At 41.8% G+C, this 13,664-nt stretch overlaps 1 protein-coding gene across 5 annotated transcripts in view; it reads right to left on the bottom strand.

The window, feature by feature from the left end:
- Positions 1–372: 372 nt before the first annotated feature.
- The window catches only part of PPARG (peroxisome proliferator activated receptor gamma), a 134,468-nt gene continuing 121,176 nt past the window's right edge, over positions 373–13,664 (bottom strand). For all 5 annotated transcript variants that reach the window (XM_019428123.2, XM_019428121.2, XM_019428124.2 and 2 more), the window contains one exon: positions 373–826. In XM_019428123.2, the coding sequence (XP_019283668.1) occupies positions 579–826 (248 nt within the window). In that variant the 3' untranslated portion in view covers positions 373–578. The remainder of the gene's footprint in view (positions 827–13,664) is intronic.

The following is a 13,664-nucleotide window of genomic DNA, read 5'->3' as shown; positions in this document are numbered from 1 at the left end:
TTGGGGTTGTGGAAGAAGACTGGATCCTTGGTAGGCCTGAGGGATATGCCCCAGACTCGCACATGCAGGGTAAGAAACACATGCTCTGAGAAGTTTTTGTCCTGAGGCTTCCCTGCCTTTCTTAGTTGTGGGTGTTAAGGCAGATGGAGGGTTCAGAAGAGCGAAGTGAAGAAAAAATTAATTTACTGAGAATGAAAGTCAGTCCGCAGTTCCACTCCCATTTTGACAAATGTGTAGGAAAGAAGAAGGATGGAAAGGGGGCAGGGAGGGAGGAGGGAAGGAAGGAAGGGGAAGGAAATAAAAGGGAATGAGCCTGGTGGTGGGGGGAGGGGAGGGAACGCATAAGACTCAGTCTTCAAATACAACCAGCAATTTCATAATGCGGTAATTTTTAATATTAAAAGTAAATTGTAAATGTATCTTTATAAACAATATGCATAAAATAGATCTATTATTCTAAAACCTTTTCTTTTTTAAAATGCTTTTTCACAGTAAATTTTTTAGGTGTCAGATTTTCCCTCAAAATAATAGTGCAACTGGAAGAAGGAAAACGTGGTCAGTGAATTTGGACTTCTCTGCTAATACAAGTCCTTGTAAATTTCTTGTAGGAGCGGGTGGAGACTCATGTCTGTCTCTGTTTTCTTTATTACTTGCAATAGCTGCACATGTTCTGTTACAATCTGTCTGAGGTCTGTCATTTTCTGCAGCAGCTTGGCAAAGAGCTGGGAGGACTCCGGGTGGTTTAGCTTGAGCTGGAGCTCCAAGGCTTGCAGCAGGTTGTCTTGTATGTCCTCAATGGGCTTCACATTCAGCAAACCTGGGCGGTCTGGGGGAGCAGAAGAACAAGAGGTTCCGTTACAGCATTCTCTGGCCCCACATCTGAGGCATATTCAGCGAAACTACTCCCCTGTCTTTTTGTTGGCTTGTTTTGCTCTGGTTCTAAAATAAGGTGGTGAGGGAGGTTAAGTAGACAGTGGAGCAGGAGGATGGACTGAAACCAAGACTATTAGAGCTCTTTCCAGGGGCATCGCTTCCCGGCTGGGGCTAAATCTGTCTGATCAGTTGACATAACATGATGGTGGCGTAATCCTCCCCCCAGACTGAGGACTCTTCTGCCAGTATGTTTCTACTCACTCAGAAATCTCATTTTCAACTTCTGCTCGTTCCTGATGAGTCTGTTTTCTAACCTCCACTTACTTTCTCACCACAGCTTTAGATATGCTTTTGAAACCAGCTTTGCCTTGGGGCGCCCAGGTGGCAGTTGGGTGACTGACTTCAGCTCAGGTCATGACCTCATGGTCTGTGGGTTCGAGCCCTGTGTCAGGCTCTGTGCTGACACCTCAGAGCCTGGAGCCTGCTCCAGATTCTGTGTCTCTCTCTCTCTCTCTTCTCCTCCCCACCTTGTGTTCTATCAAAAATAAATAAACATTAAAAAAATTTTTTTAAAGCTTTGCCTTTTCCCCTTAATATATAGCATGTATGTATGTATGTATATATACATATACATATATCCTTATATAGCATATATATTTTTTAATGTCTATTTATTTTTGAAAGAGAAAGAGAAAGTGTGAGTGGGAGATGTGTGTGGAGAGACAGAGAGAGAGAGAGATAGAGAATCCCAAGCAGGCTCTGTGCTGTCAGCGAAGAGCCTGATGCAGGGCTTGAAATCACACACTGTGAGATCATGACCTGAGCTGAAATCACAAGCGGGATGCTCAACCAACTGAGCCAGCCAGGCGCCCCAGCATATACATTTTCAGTGAGGCAAGACATAGTTTTTAAATACTGGTATAGTTTGGAAGGATAGAGCCCCAGATTTTAATAGAGCTTTCTTCTGAGTAGTGAGGTAATTCTCACTTTCTTCTTTATACTTTCCGTATTTGAATTTTTAAACAATGAACTTAAATTACTTTTAAACTTTTCATGTTTTTCTTCATGTGGATCTTGTTAGATGAATCCTTAAACACAGTATCCTTTACTTCTTTAACTTACTTCTTTGCTTAATAGTATTCTATGCTTCTTTTTCATTATTTTTTCTAATATATCCCTGCTGGTGCTTAGAAAAAAATTATTGACTTCAGTACACTGAATATATTCCAATTTCCTAAACTCTTATCAATTCAAATAGTTTTTATCATGGATTTGTTTTTCTATTTTGGATACACAATTACATCCACAAATAATGGTAGTTTCATTTATTTCTTCTTTTCCAGTGTTTATACTTCTCATTTCTTTTTCTTGCCATAGTGTATTGGCTAATATCTCTAATATGGTATTAAATAACAGTAGTGGTAGGAGGTATTCTTGTTTTATTCCTAACCATGAAGAAAATGATTCTTAATGGCTTACCACAACTATGAAGTTTACTGTAGATTATGGTGGATACATTTTACTCCTGGCTTTCTAAGAGTTACACAGTTTTTAATTTTTTTAAGTCAGGAATGTTGTTGCATTTCATCAAATGCTTTAAACTTTTTCTCTCTAAAGAGATGACCATATGGTTTTATCTTACTCTAGTATAGTACATTATATTCATAGATTTCCCTATACTTTTGTATTTGCTCCTATTTTGAGTTTTAAAATTTGTGACAGAAATGTCTCTTTTGTGCCACCCTTTGTCTGTTTGGTAATAAATGTTAACCAGCCTTATAGACTGAGTTGATAAATTTTCCTTCTGTTTCTATGTAGTAATGATCTGTTCCTTGATGGCTTCTTGGAATTCATTGGCAGAACTCTCTGAGCCTGATGGTAAATCTCTGGCTACCTTTAATTTTTCTTCTGTAGCATTTAATCTTCCTAGTGAAGAGCTTAGTCGAGATTTAGTAAAGACCTTTTACTCTTTATAAAAGTAAAATTTTTGCAATTCATATTGAAATAGAGTTGTAATGACATTCTCTCAGAATCTGAAATCTCCTATCATTTTTATTTATAATTGAATGCTTTTTATTTTGTATATTCTGTCATTTAAAAATCTGATTTGCTAAAGGCTTATCTTTTTTTTCTTTTTAGAGAAATACAGCTTTTGGTTTTATTAACTTTTTAAAAATTCTATTTTGTTTTCAATTTAACTAATTCATTCTTTTAACTTTCTTTAGGTTTATTTTTTTCTCTTTTCCTGGCTTCTTGAGTTGAATGCTTAATTCATTTAGTTTTAGTATTTCTTGTTTTCTGATAGATGCATTTAAAACTCTAAAGTTTCCTGAATGTCACTTTGGTTTTACCCCATAGGCTTTGGTAAACAGTACTCATGTAGCTCTCTCCCAAATAATATGTCTTACTATTTTGATTTCATTTTTAATCTAAGAGTTATACAGAAGTGTGTTTTAAAATTTCCAAGTGGAAAGTTTTGGTGTTTGTCTTGTTTTCTAACTTCTAAGTTTATTTTCTAATTTCTAAGTTTGTTGCATTGTGGTTATCATGTAAGGTTTTCTCCGTCAAGCTCACCAGAGAGGTGCAGGATTCTTGTACATCATTCAGGACACTCACCTGACACCTTGTATTGATTCCAAATTTTAGTTCTTGAAGGCTTTTCACCTTAGCTTGTCTTCCCTTCCCTGTAAACTATGGCACTGTATAAGAGCTTTTACTTACCTTTTACTACCCTTCATCCTCTAACCTCACTTCCTTCTGTTCTGGCCATATTAAGGTATTACCATACTAAGTCCCTCAAACATCCTATTTTCTGTCATGACTGTGCTGAGGCAGATTCTGTTCCTCCCTCCTGAAATGGTCTTCCTTTCCCTTCACCCATCTTACTGATTTCAACCTATTCCTCAAAATATAAGCCCATGTCTCCTATGTCCTGGGAGCCCTCCTTGACATTATCCCTTCCTCTCCCCTGTTCTCCCAACCCCCTTTCTCTAGACCTGTTGCACCTTATATACACTTCGATCTCTATCCTATGAGGAGATTACATTTATTGAATGGTTATCATTTTCCAAAGAATGTGCTAAGGGCTTTCTACACAATATATCATTTGATTGTCACAATAACTCCATGAGGTCAGTGTTTTATGAAGGGAAAAATGAAGATTGAGAGACAGGTGTTAAAATTTGCCCCAAATCTGCCACCTCCTAGTAAATGGCAGAGCTGATATTTGAATCTAAGTCTGTTTAATTTCAAATGCTGTATTATTAGCATATTGTACTTATAAATTGTATTGTAAGTACTGATTTCCTTCTTTATCTCTCCTTTGAGGTCATGAGGTATCAGAGGGCAAACACTGTGCCTTGATCGTCTCTGAGCCTCTGGTGGAAACACAGGAAGCACTCAGTTGGCTGAGCTAATGAGCGAGAAGGTTGTTCTGGCTGAGTCCTGGATTGAAAAGTACAATTCTCCTGGTTGGTGAACAAGCCTAAAGACAGGATCGCTACACAATGAAGAAGTCTCCTGTAAACTGTGTTTTTCTGTGTCTAATAAACTCTAGTAACCTCTATCCACTGAGGTGAGGCACAGGAGAGGAATGTTAGACGGCCTCATGGTGAGGTTTTCAGAACTCTGAACATTCTCTTACATTAAGTTTCTTTTCATTCTTTTTTTTTTTTTCCATTTTTAATTACAGAAGGAAACTTTGGATCGATTCTTTCTTCTAACATCTCTAACATATCCCATTGACTGGAATAAGTATACTTTTTCTCTCTTGGCATTTAAATTTGGAACCATCAGCAAAAATCACAGGTTCTGAGGCTGAAACAAGTGATGTTGTCCTGGCTTGGATAATCGCGCCCCTCGAGGGCCTGTGCCTTTTCTCATAGTTGCCATGCAGTAATGAAAACCCTGATGCCTCAGTCTCTGACATGTCCTGGACCAGTGCCTTTGGTTTCATGACTGCTGATTCTCTCCCTGACAAATGTTCCAGATTTCAACTGCCAGGGGCTATGCAAATGAATTTGCATCTCAAGTGGCAGCATTCTGTGTGAAGGCAGGTGTTGAATGTGGCTCCTCCACCAGCTGGGACCCCACACCCTTGTGTAGAACCTCGGCTCACTGGGACACTGGCTCCTTACAGCCCTTTCTCCTTCTTCCTTCCTCGTGGGCAGCATCAGTCAAAACTTCTGCAGAACAGATTACATTAACCTAGTAGGCTTCATTTATCATGACAGCTCAAACAACCAAACCCTAAAACGCAGCTGATCAGGCTTGCTGGAAACACTTGGCTTCAGTGCAGTACAATGGAACTGGCTCCTCGAGGAGTGGAGAAGGGTCTGGTTTGAATTTTCAAACCCTTCTTTGGCAAGTAATTTTTTTATTATGTGACAGATGAAGTTTGGCTGAAGGGCTGAAATTCTGTGGCCACTGATTTATATTTTCTCCAGTGACAAGTTAGATCACTTACAGATCTGTCCCACTGTCCCCTTTACTGAGCCTCAGTCAAGGCAAAACAGACTGCAGTCAAGTGTAAAAAGTACTACACTCTGACCAGCTCTGTGACCCAGAGCAAGCTGTTCAAGTTCAGGGGGCCCCAATTTTCTCCTCTGTAAATACATAATTCACATAATTAACCTGGGGAAAATACACTCAAAATTTAATTAGAAAAGTATATTTACAGGCTTACATTTTAAATTTAAAACACTTGGCTTCTTTAAAAAAAAAAAACAAAAAACAAAACAAAACAAAAACCTAAAAAGCATCCTTTGGTCTTAAAGCAATCCCTAGAATCAAAGGCAAAAGGGATCTGTCAGGTTTGCTCCCCACCTTCTACCCTGTAATCAGCTACAAGGCCTCCCCTCTTCCCTCTCCCTCTTTCTCCTTCCTTTCACTTTCCTTCCACATGCACTCAAACCCTTGCTGAGCTAAGCTAGGCAATCTGTCTAAGCATCCAGAGCCATCCTGGGTCCCCACCCTTTCCTCTCCACTCCTCAGTGGCTCAGTGCCTGCTAAGACCCTGTTTTTAGGAGCCCCGTCTGAGATCTCTCTACACCTTGCTGAGGGTCAGAGTTGAGGTCTGGGATTGGATCAGGGTCAAGGGACCTCATTCACTGGCCTAGGCTGTCTAGAAGGCCCTTATGGGAAAGTGAGTGTTGATTCTCATACTCCAGGACACAACCTTCTAGGAAGCTGGAGTCAATTACTGGTGGTTCCTTACTCCCAGGCTGCAAAGAATTGGGAAAGCAACCTTTCTGGTCCCCACTCACACAATGCTGGAACTGATTAGCGAGGGCTGCTGATTATGAGCAAACCTATTAAACTCCCATCATATCCAGATCTGGCTCTGTTATGTGGAGAGCTATCTGAAGAAGATTTCAATTCTCTTGACTCTCCTGGGATCTGCCCACCTGGGCCAGGCATTTCCTGAACACAGATTTTCTCAGAAGGTGTCTTAGGGAAGCAGAGGGCTCCAATGGAGTCTTCAGGAGGAGAGGGAGAAAAACCAAGTAGGTGGTTTTGTCTCTATTCTAAGAGCTGCTATTAAAGCTATGGTCTTTTGGCTTTCTGAAATAGAGTAATCTGAAAAGGACTGTATCCAGGGGATTCAGAAAAAAAAGAAGTCTGATAGCTGGGTAGTTGTAAACTGATCCACGGACAATGAAAGACCTTAGTTCAGGTGCCCGGTGAAAACCAAAGGGGAGGTAGGACTTCCTTTTACACTTCCTCTCCAATGTCCTTTATTCCATTCTTCCAAAGTTCACAGATGAGCTAAAAAGAGCAGTGGATTTGGAAACTGAAGACTTGATTTGAGTCCTGTATCACTTCCACTTAGTTTCTGTATGATTCTGGACAGGTCCTCTAATATTTCTGGGTTTTGGCTTAATTTTTTTTAGAACGGTGCTGTTTCTTTCATAAGGTTCTGGTGAGAATGAGCTACGTACTGGGGCTTTGTAAGATATTATTATTCTCTCGGTTTGTGCAAATAAAGGCAGTTTCTACAGGGATGGGGTCAGGAGTATAAGCAGGGTTGGGCTGGCATTTACACAGTTGGGAAATGGAAGATTTCTGAACTGCTCCTGGTAAGAGCACAAATTCAGGGGCACTAGAAGATAATTCCTGATGCAGACCCATGTTTGAGGGGTTTGGGCAGATTCTCATTCTTGTAGTTGAATGCATATAAGCAAGACAGTCTAAGAGCAATAATAAAACAAGGAAGCCATTGGTGCCTCAATTTACTTGTTCCTTGAAGTGATGGTGTTAGGGATTCTGCAACACTTTTCTGATCTATCGGAATCATGGTGAGCATTAGGCAAAACTGTGAATTCAGCCAACTTTACCTTTGGTAAACTATGGTATGGCCTGTAGCAATTCCCTCCCACATTCCTACCCTTGGGGGGAAAAATATTGTAAGGAAGTTTCACATGTATGCTTCTTTTCATATTTAATTTTCAATTGGAGCTTGATGGAGTGCAGTGATTCTCAACTTTGGTTACACACTGAAATCATGTGGAAAGATTAAAAACCCACCAACTAACACCTGGATCCCATCTCTAGAGATTCTTATTTTCTTGGCCTGGGGTATGACCTTGAGCTTTTAAAAGCTCCCTGGTGATTCTGATGCACAGGCAAGAGTAAGCACTCCTGCCTTAATGAGAAGCAGTTGAAATCCTAGCCTTAAAACTTACTTACTGGGTAACGTTGAGCAAGTTTCTTAACCTTTCTGTGCCCCAGTTTCCTCACTTAAAAAATGGAGACATAAAGGGGCACCTGGGTGGCTCAGTTGGCTAAGCGTCTGACTTGGGCGCAGGTCATGATCTCACGATCTGTGAGTTTGAGGCCCGCGTCAGGCTCTGTGCTGACAGCTCAGAGCCTGGAGCCTGCTTCAGATTCTGTGTTTCCCTCTGTCTCTGCCCCTCCCCCACTCGTGCTCTGTCTTTCTCTCTCTCAAAAATAAATAAACATTTAAAAAAAATGGAGACATAAGAGTAGTCCAACTCATAGATGGAAAGCTCTTAGCGCAGTGCCTGACACATAGTAAGGTAGCTATTTCTAATAGTATAATGTCACTTTCCTCTTTTTCCTTCCTACCTTTCTTCTCTCATTTCTCTGATTTTCCTGGGTACTCTATATTTCCTGTTCTTTCCCCTTAATTGCTCCCTTCTTCTCAGCCATCTCTCCATTCCCTCTTCCAGATGTTATTCCCCTTTCCACTCCTGGAGCTGCACCTTGCTGGAGATTTGGTATTAGGAATCCTAGCAGGGCAAGCCTAAATTAATCAGAAGGCTGCACCTTGGATGACTTTAGCAGCAAGGCAGTTTATGGTGGCTGTCTGGGCACGGGCACAACAGAACTAGCAGATATTGTAAACGTGTTATCAAACAGATAAAGATCTTCTGTAACGAGCACATTCTGCCATGAAGGCACATGTAGCCAGCAGAGTCCTTTATTCTGGAGTGGGTTAACACTCTAACATTTTTCTGATTAATGCTTTCTCTATGTCCAAATGACAACCACTCCTCACAACAATAACACATATGATGTGGCCAAGATGGTGAAAGGGGATAACCACCATGATGAAACCAAGCCAGGCATATTTTCTTTTATCTGGCCATTGAGTAGCCATTCCACACCAACTTCCCTCATCTTAAACACTTACCTACTCAAAAGCCACCTCTCCAACTATGGCAGTAAACACAAAGGTACCTAATAACAGGTGGGTAGCACTTTCTTCTTTGCTGTCCTCAAAGCTCTTTGCATTGCTCAATGGTACCTCCATGGAGTGAAATGAGCTTGGGCTCAGTTTTATTTCCAGGTCTTTCAGAATGGAAATTTTACTTGAGATTTCCATCCTGCCCTTGGGAAGTCCTTGCTTTCCTGTCTTCCTTCACCCTGGAGTTAGGGTTCCCTGTTCTAGTCATTCAAGGTTGCTCAAATGAAGCTCAGCCACACGGTTTGCTCCCCTTCTCTGTGTCAGAGCCAGGAGAGCAGTGTGTTCTTCCTTTGAGCCGAGGGATATAGATAAATTTCTGCTCCTTCTATGTCCAACACTGGATCAGGACTGGAAATGGGGGGTGGGTGGGAGGTAGAGGAAGAAGGCTGGACAGGAAAAGATGAAGGAGAGTGATTTCTTCTTTCTCATCAAGTCGGACACACTCCTGTTCCAAATCCAACCACTCTTCCTTGCTTCCTCAACCTCTAGAAATGCCAATAACCAAACATAAAAGTTCTCTGCAACACTCCATGTCTTCCTTTCCAATGTTTTTGAGAAGAGCCTGTGATCTCAAAACATAGGTGTGATCTCTAACTAACCTCAAAAATGACCTCTCAACATCTAATGGCCCAAAACTTTATCAGAACTTTGGGAGTGTGGAAACTCATCACTCTCCTGCTGCTATTCTCTGTCTCTTTGAGGGGCAAGGGGGCTTAGAGTTCTCCCCTTAGTTTGTCAGGCCACTCCCCCTTCCTCCAGTGTCTCTTTCCCTTGGGGTTTTGTTCTCAATCCACAACTAATCCCCTTAAAGTGATAGCTGATACAAGGGATTAGCTGATAGCTCCCCGGGGGCATTTATATTGTGATAAGGGATTTAAGAATGACTGTTGGTGGAACTGCAAGCAATACGACTGGCAGGATTGCTGTGGAGTTACTTCAAATTCTATCATGGTGGGGGGGGGGGGAGGAGGGAAAATGAGCATTTACTGTGTGCTTACCATGTCCCAGGCATTGTGCCAGAGCCTTCATGTAATGTTATTTCATTTACTTAGGGTACTGATAAGGAAATTAGGGCCCAGGGAGGTAAATAATCGAGTGAAATCATACATCTAGTAAGTGGTGGAGGAGGGGGTGGGGTTTGAACTCAGGGCTGTCTACGTGAGTCCAATGTTTTCCAATGCCCCATCCTGCGTCTTCTGGCTTTCTTATTTGTGAAGCTGGCAAGACCCTTGAAAGGTGCTTTCCCTGGGAGTACATGATTCCTTCACAACCTGTGCTGGCCTCTCTGTGATAAGTGACTTGAACTAGTCCTCAAGTTTCATTCTTCTTCACTTGCAGATGATCAGTCTGAATGTCTTGGTGAATTGTGCCAGTCTGGAAGGCTGCCTGGGGTCACCCAGAGTTTAAACACACATTGTGAGAACCCAAAATGATAAAGTGCTCCAAAAAGCAGCCCACTGACTGACTGACTGAACCTTTTCCAAGACTGCTGGTTCGGTGACAGGAATGACTCAGCAGTTTGGCTTTCAATCCCATGTCTGTCACTGAGGTCAAACACAATCGTGTGCTCACTTACTAAGATGATTCCAGCCTACCAGGCCCAGGGTGAGGAAGAGATGGTATTTCTGAGCAATCACAGAGAAAGATGCTTCTATGGCCTACAATCAACAGAACCCTGTGTGTGTGTGTGTGTGTGTGTGTGTGTGTGTGTGTGTGTGTGGTGCGCGCGCGCGCACGCGCTCATGTGTACTCATGTATTTTTTTTAAGTTTTTCAGATGATTCTAGTAGGGTTCATCTTCTCCCTGTCTCCCCATCCCCCTGCCAGCTCTTTGTTTTTTAGAATTTGCATGCCAGTTGAGAACTCATAGATATACCTCATCTCTGTCCAAACCAAGTCTACAAAGGTTATGAAAAGAGTGGTCTAATGGGACATTTCCTAATTGAGTCACTATTCAGAGCCATCCTGGTCATCTCACAAGGGTCTCCCACTGGTCATGGCAGCACTGTGGGAAGAGCAGAAGAGATGAACGCCATACACTAGGTAGACACAGTGTAGGTGCCCATTAAACATCTTTCAGTTAAAAATGAATGCTATTGGGGCACCTGGGTGGCTCAGTCGGTTAAGCGTCCGACTTCGGCTCAGGTCATGATCTCACGGTCCGTGAGTTCGAGCCCCGCGTCGGGCTCTGTGCTGACGGCTCAGAGCCTGGAGCCTGTTTCAGATTCTGTGTCTCCCTCTCTCTCTGACCCTCCCCCGTTCATGCTCTGTCTCTGTCTCAAAAATAAATAAACGTTAAAAAAAAAAAAAAGAATGCTATTACTTTCTGACACCATCATGGCCCAGATGAGAGATCTGAACCACATAATAACATTCTTCAACTGTCCTACTGAGGGCTTAGAAACATGAGAAATCATATGTCCTTGTTTATTCTCAATATCATGAGAAAGAAGTTAGAAAAACAACTTTTACCACTTAGGCAGCAGCCTGAGTCTTGTACAAAAAACTGTATGGATAAAATAGCTGGATATTTAATTGGCATAGGAGGGTAAGTCTTAAACTATTTTGGGTTGTCTCCTCCCAGTTAACTAAGGATGATGCTAACAGACAAAGAAGATGTGGGGGCCACTGGGCCCTGCAGAATCAGAGGTCTCGGGGTTTCCTCAAGAAAAGTGGAGGCCCACTCAGGCACCTGTACTCTGTCTTCTGTTTAGAGAAGTGCTATACTGTTCATTCTAACTTACAGAAATAGCTCTGCAGAAAATGGAAAGATTACAAATGAGCTGGAAATAGCCTCAAGGTTTTGAGGGGCAGTTAGGGATGGGGAAGAGAAATGAAACATTCAAACTCAGAGTCCTCAAACCCTATGTCTATGAACTGGCATGAAGTGTTCGCAGCTATAGCTGAATGAATGTTCATTTGATTGTTTCTGACTGACAAGATGAAATTAAGTTACTGGATGATATTTTAACAATTCAAAATTTCTCTCATAAATTTTTTCTGCAACACTTAGCTGTTAAAACCTGGCTGGTAGGATGGTACCTGATTAAGAACAAATGTATTCACTCTGTTACTTAAAGCTTATTGCCAATTTTTGTGGTGAGTGCTATATCCAGTGCCATTGTTTCCAAGGGCCATGCTACCTGAACAAGTTTAAGAACATAGTACCAGTCTTCAGTGTTATACTGGGCCCAGTTCCTTCCCACAGCAATTTTCAAACTTAGGGTGTAATTTTGTTAGGTTAAAAGGGTGTCTCAAGGGCTTTGGATATTATTAAGTAATATCTGGACTAAAACATGAAAACTCTTGATTGAAATATTTAGAGGCAAAATGAAATGGGCAGTTTTTGATAACTGCACCAAACTCCCAGATCAAGGTAATTAACTGGGATGCTTCCACATCCCAATACACAGAAGGGTATCAGTTTTAAGGTCAGAGAGACCTAGGTCTGAACCTTGGCCTCACCACTTAGTGGCTCTGTGACCTTGGGCAAGTTGCTTAATCTCTCTAAACTTGTTTTCAACATTTGTAAAATGGGGATAATAACAGACTTTGCAGAGCTGCAGGAAAGGTTAAACAAGGATTACTGCATGTGCATAAAGTGCTCAATATATACTGGCACGCGGTGAAGTATTCAGTAAATGGTAGCTGCTATTACTATTATTATTATTATTATTTGACTATTATGCATTCAACATGCACCCAGTAAGTATATATTCTGAACTAGATGCTGTCCTTTGATTCTAATTCCAACAAATTAAAAAAATATATGTATATATATACACACACATATATAGTCATGACTAAGGGTAAGAAACAGAAGCCTCAGGTTACTGACCTGATAGAACTAAGACTCACTCAATTGTCTCAGAATATCTACTCTTCCTTGATCTGCAGATGTACAGCCATGAGAACAATTCCCCTTTCTTGTACCCTGTTCTCCCTGCCCCCTGCCCTCTCAACAGCAGAAACACATAGCAACACTCCAAGAACAGTTGGAGTCCAAAGTTGCCTCACCGAGAAAGAACATGGCTGGGATTGCTGGAAGAGGAAGGAGCTGCTATAGAGGTGGTTTGCGTAACTAAGCCAGACTCAAGAGGGTAAATGAGGAGGCTGATGATTTACCATCTGTGGCCACTGTATCAATATTTACAGCCTCTCTGTCATTAGGACGACGGTGGCAATTTGCCTCAAAAAATATATTGTAAAACCCATTGAATTTCCTCCCCCCTGTCCTGGAAGTTGGGGAAGAACTGTAATGGATTCCAAACTGTTCTGAATTAACAAAAAGAGCTTTTTCCTGTTGCAGAGTTCCAGCTGGAACCTTCCTATGCTTTTCTTCACTGAACAGCAAATGCTCAAGGGGGCAAAGTGTCCAATGGAGTGTCCTGGAGCTTGTCAGCTTTACTGAGCTTTACACTTGGCTGTGGTTGCTGGGCAGTTTTGGGAGTTTGCTAGTGTGGCTGGCATGAAGCTGTGGCGCCAGTTGCAAACATGCCCCTTGCTGGAGGCAGTTTTATTACTCTTGACACCACCCATCCTAGAGGGAGCAAGGGAAGCTGTTACTTATCACGACTACTGAGGAAGCATGACTTCTAAATTATGGGCCCATACCTTACAGAGTATTGTGTAGACAGCACAGGTTGCAGCCACCAACACAAGTGTAAGAAGGGTGACCAGGATCCGCTAGCCAGGTGGAAGGGGACAGGTTGTGTGGCAGAGAGAGCACTCTGAGGTGACAGGACACCTGGGTTTCAGCCCTAGTTCCACGGCTCATTAGTTTCTCGATCTCAGACAAATTACTTAAGTCTATGAGCCTCGCTTTTCCTTCTATGAAATGAGAATAAAAATACACAAAAATTCTCAGGATCTAATAAGAGAACGTATATGAAATGCTGTTGAAAACGTATGAAGTGCTGTCCTTTGTCTGATTCTACAGTGTTGTTCTTTTTAGTCCCATTTTTTTCTTGCCTTGAGCTCAGAGGAGAAAGAGAGAGAGGAGAAAAACTTGAGAAGAACTAGGTCATCTTTCTCAGCTAGCTTGGTTTGACAGCTGAGTAGACAGCCAAAGATGCTAAGCACCA

This window comes from Panthera pardus, unplaced genomic scaffold (genome assembly GCF_024362965.1).
Source record: "Panthera pardus isolate Hobbes unplaced genomic scaffold, ASM2436296v1 HiC_scaffold_8, whole genome shotgun sequence".
Lineage (NCBI taxonomy): Eukaryota > Metazoa > Chordata > Mammalia > Carnivora > Felidae > Panthera > Panthera pardus.
Note: the sequence above shows the minus strand (reverse complement) of the source record. Positions and strands in the feature narration are given on the sequence as shown.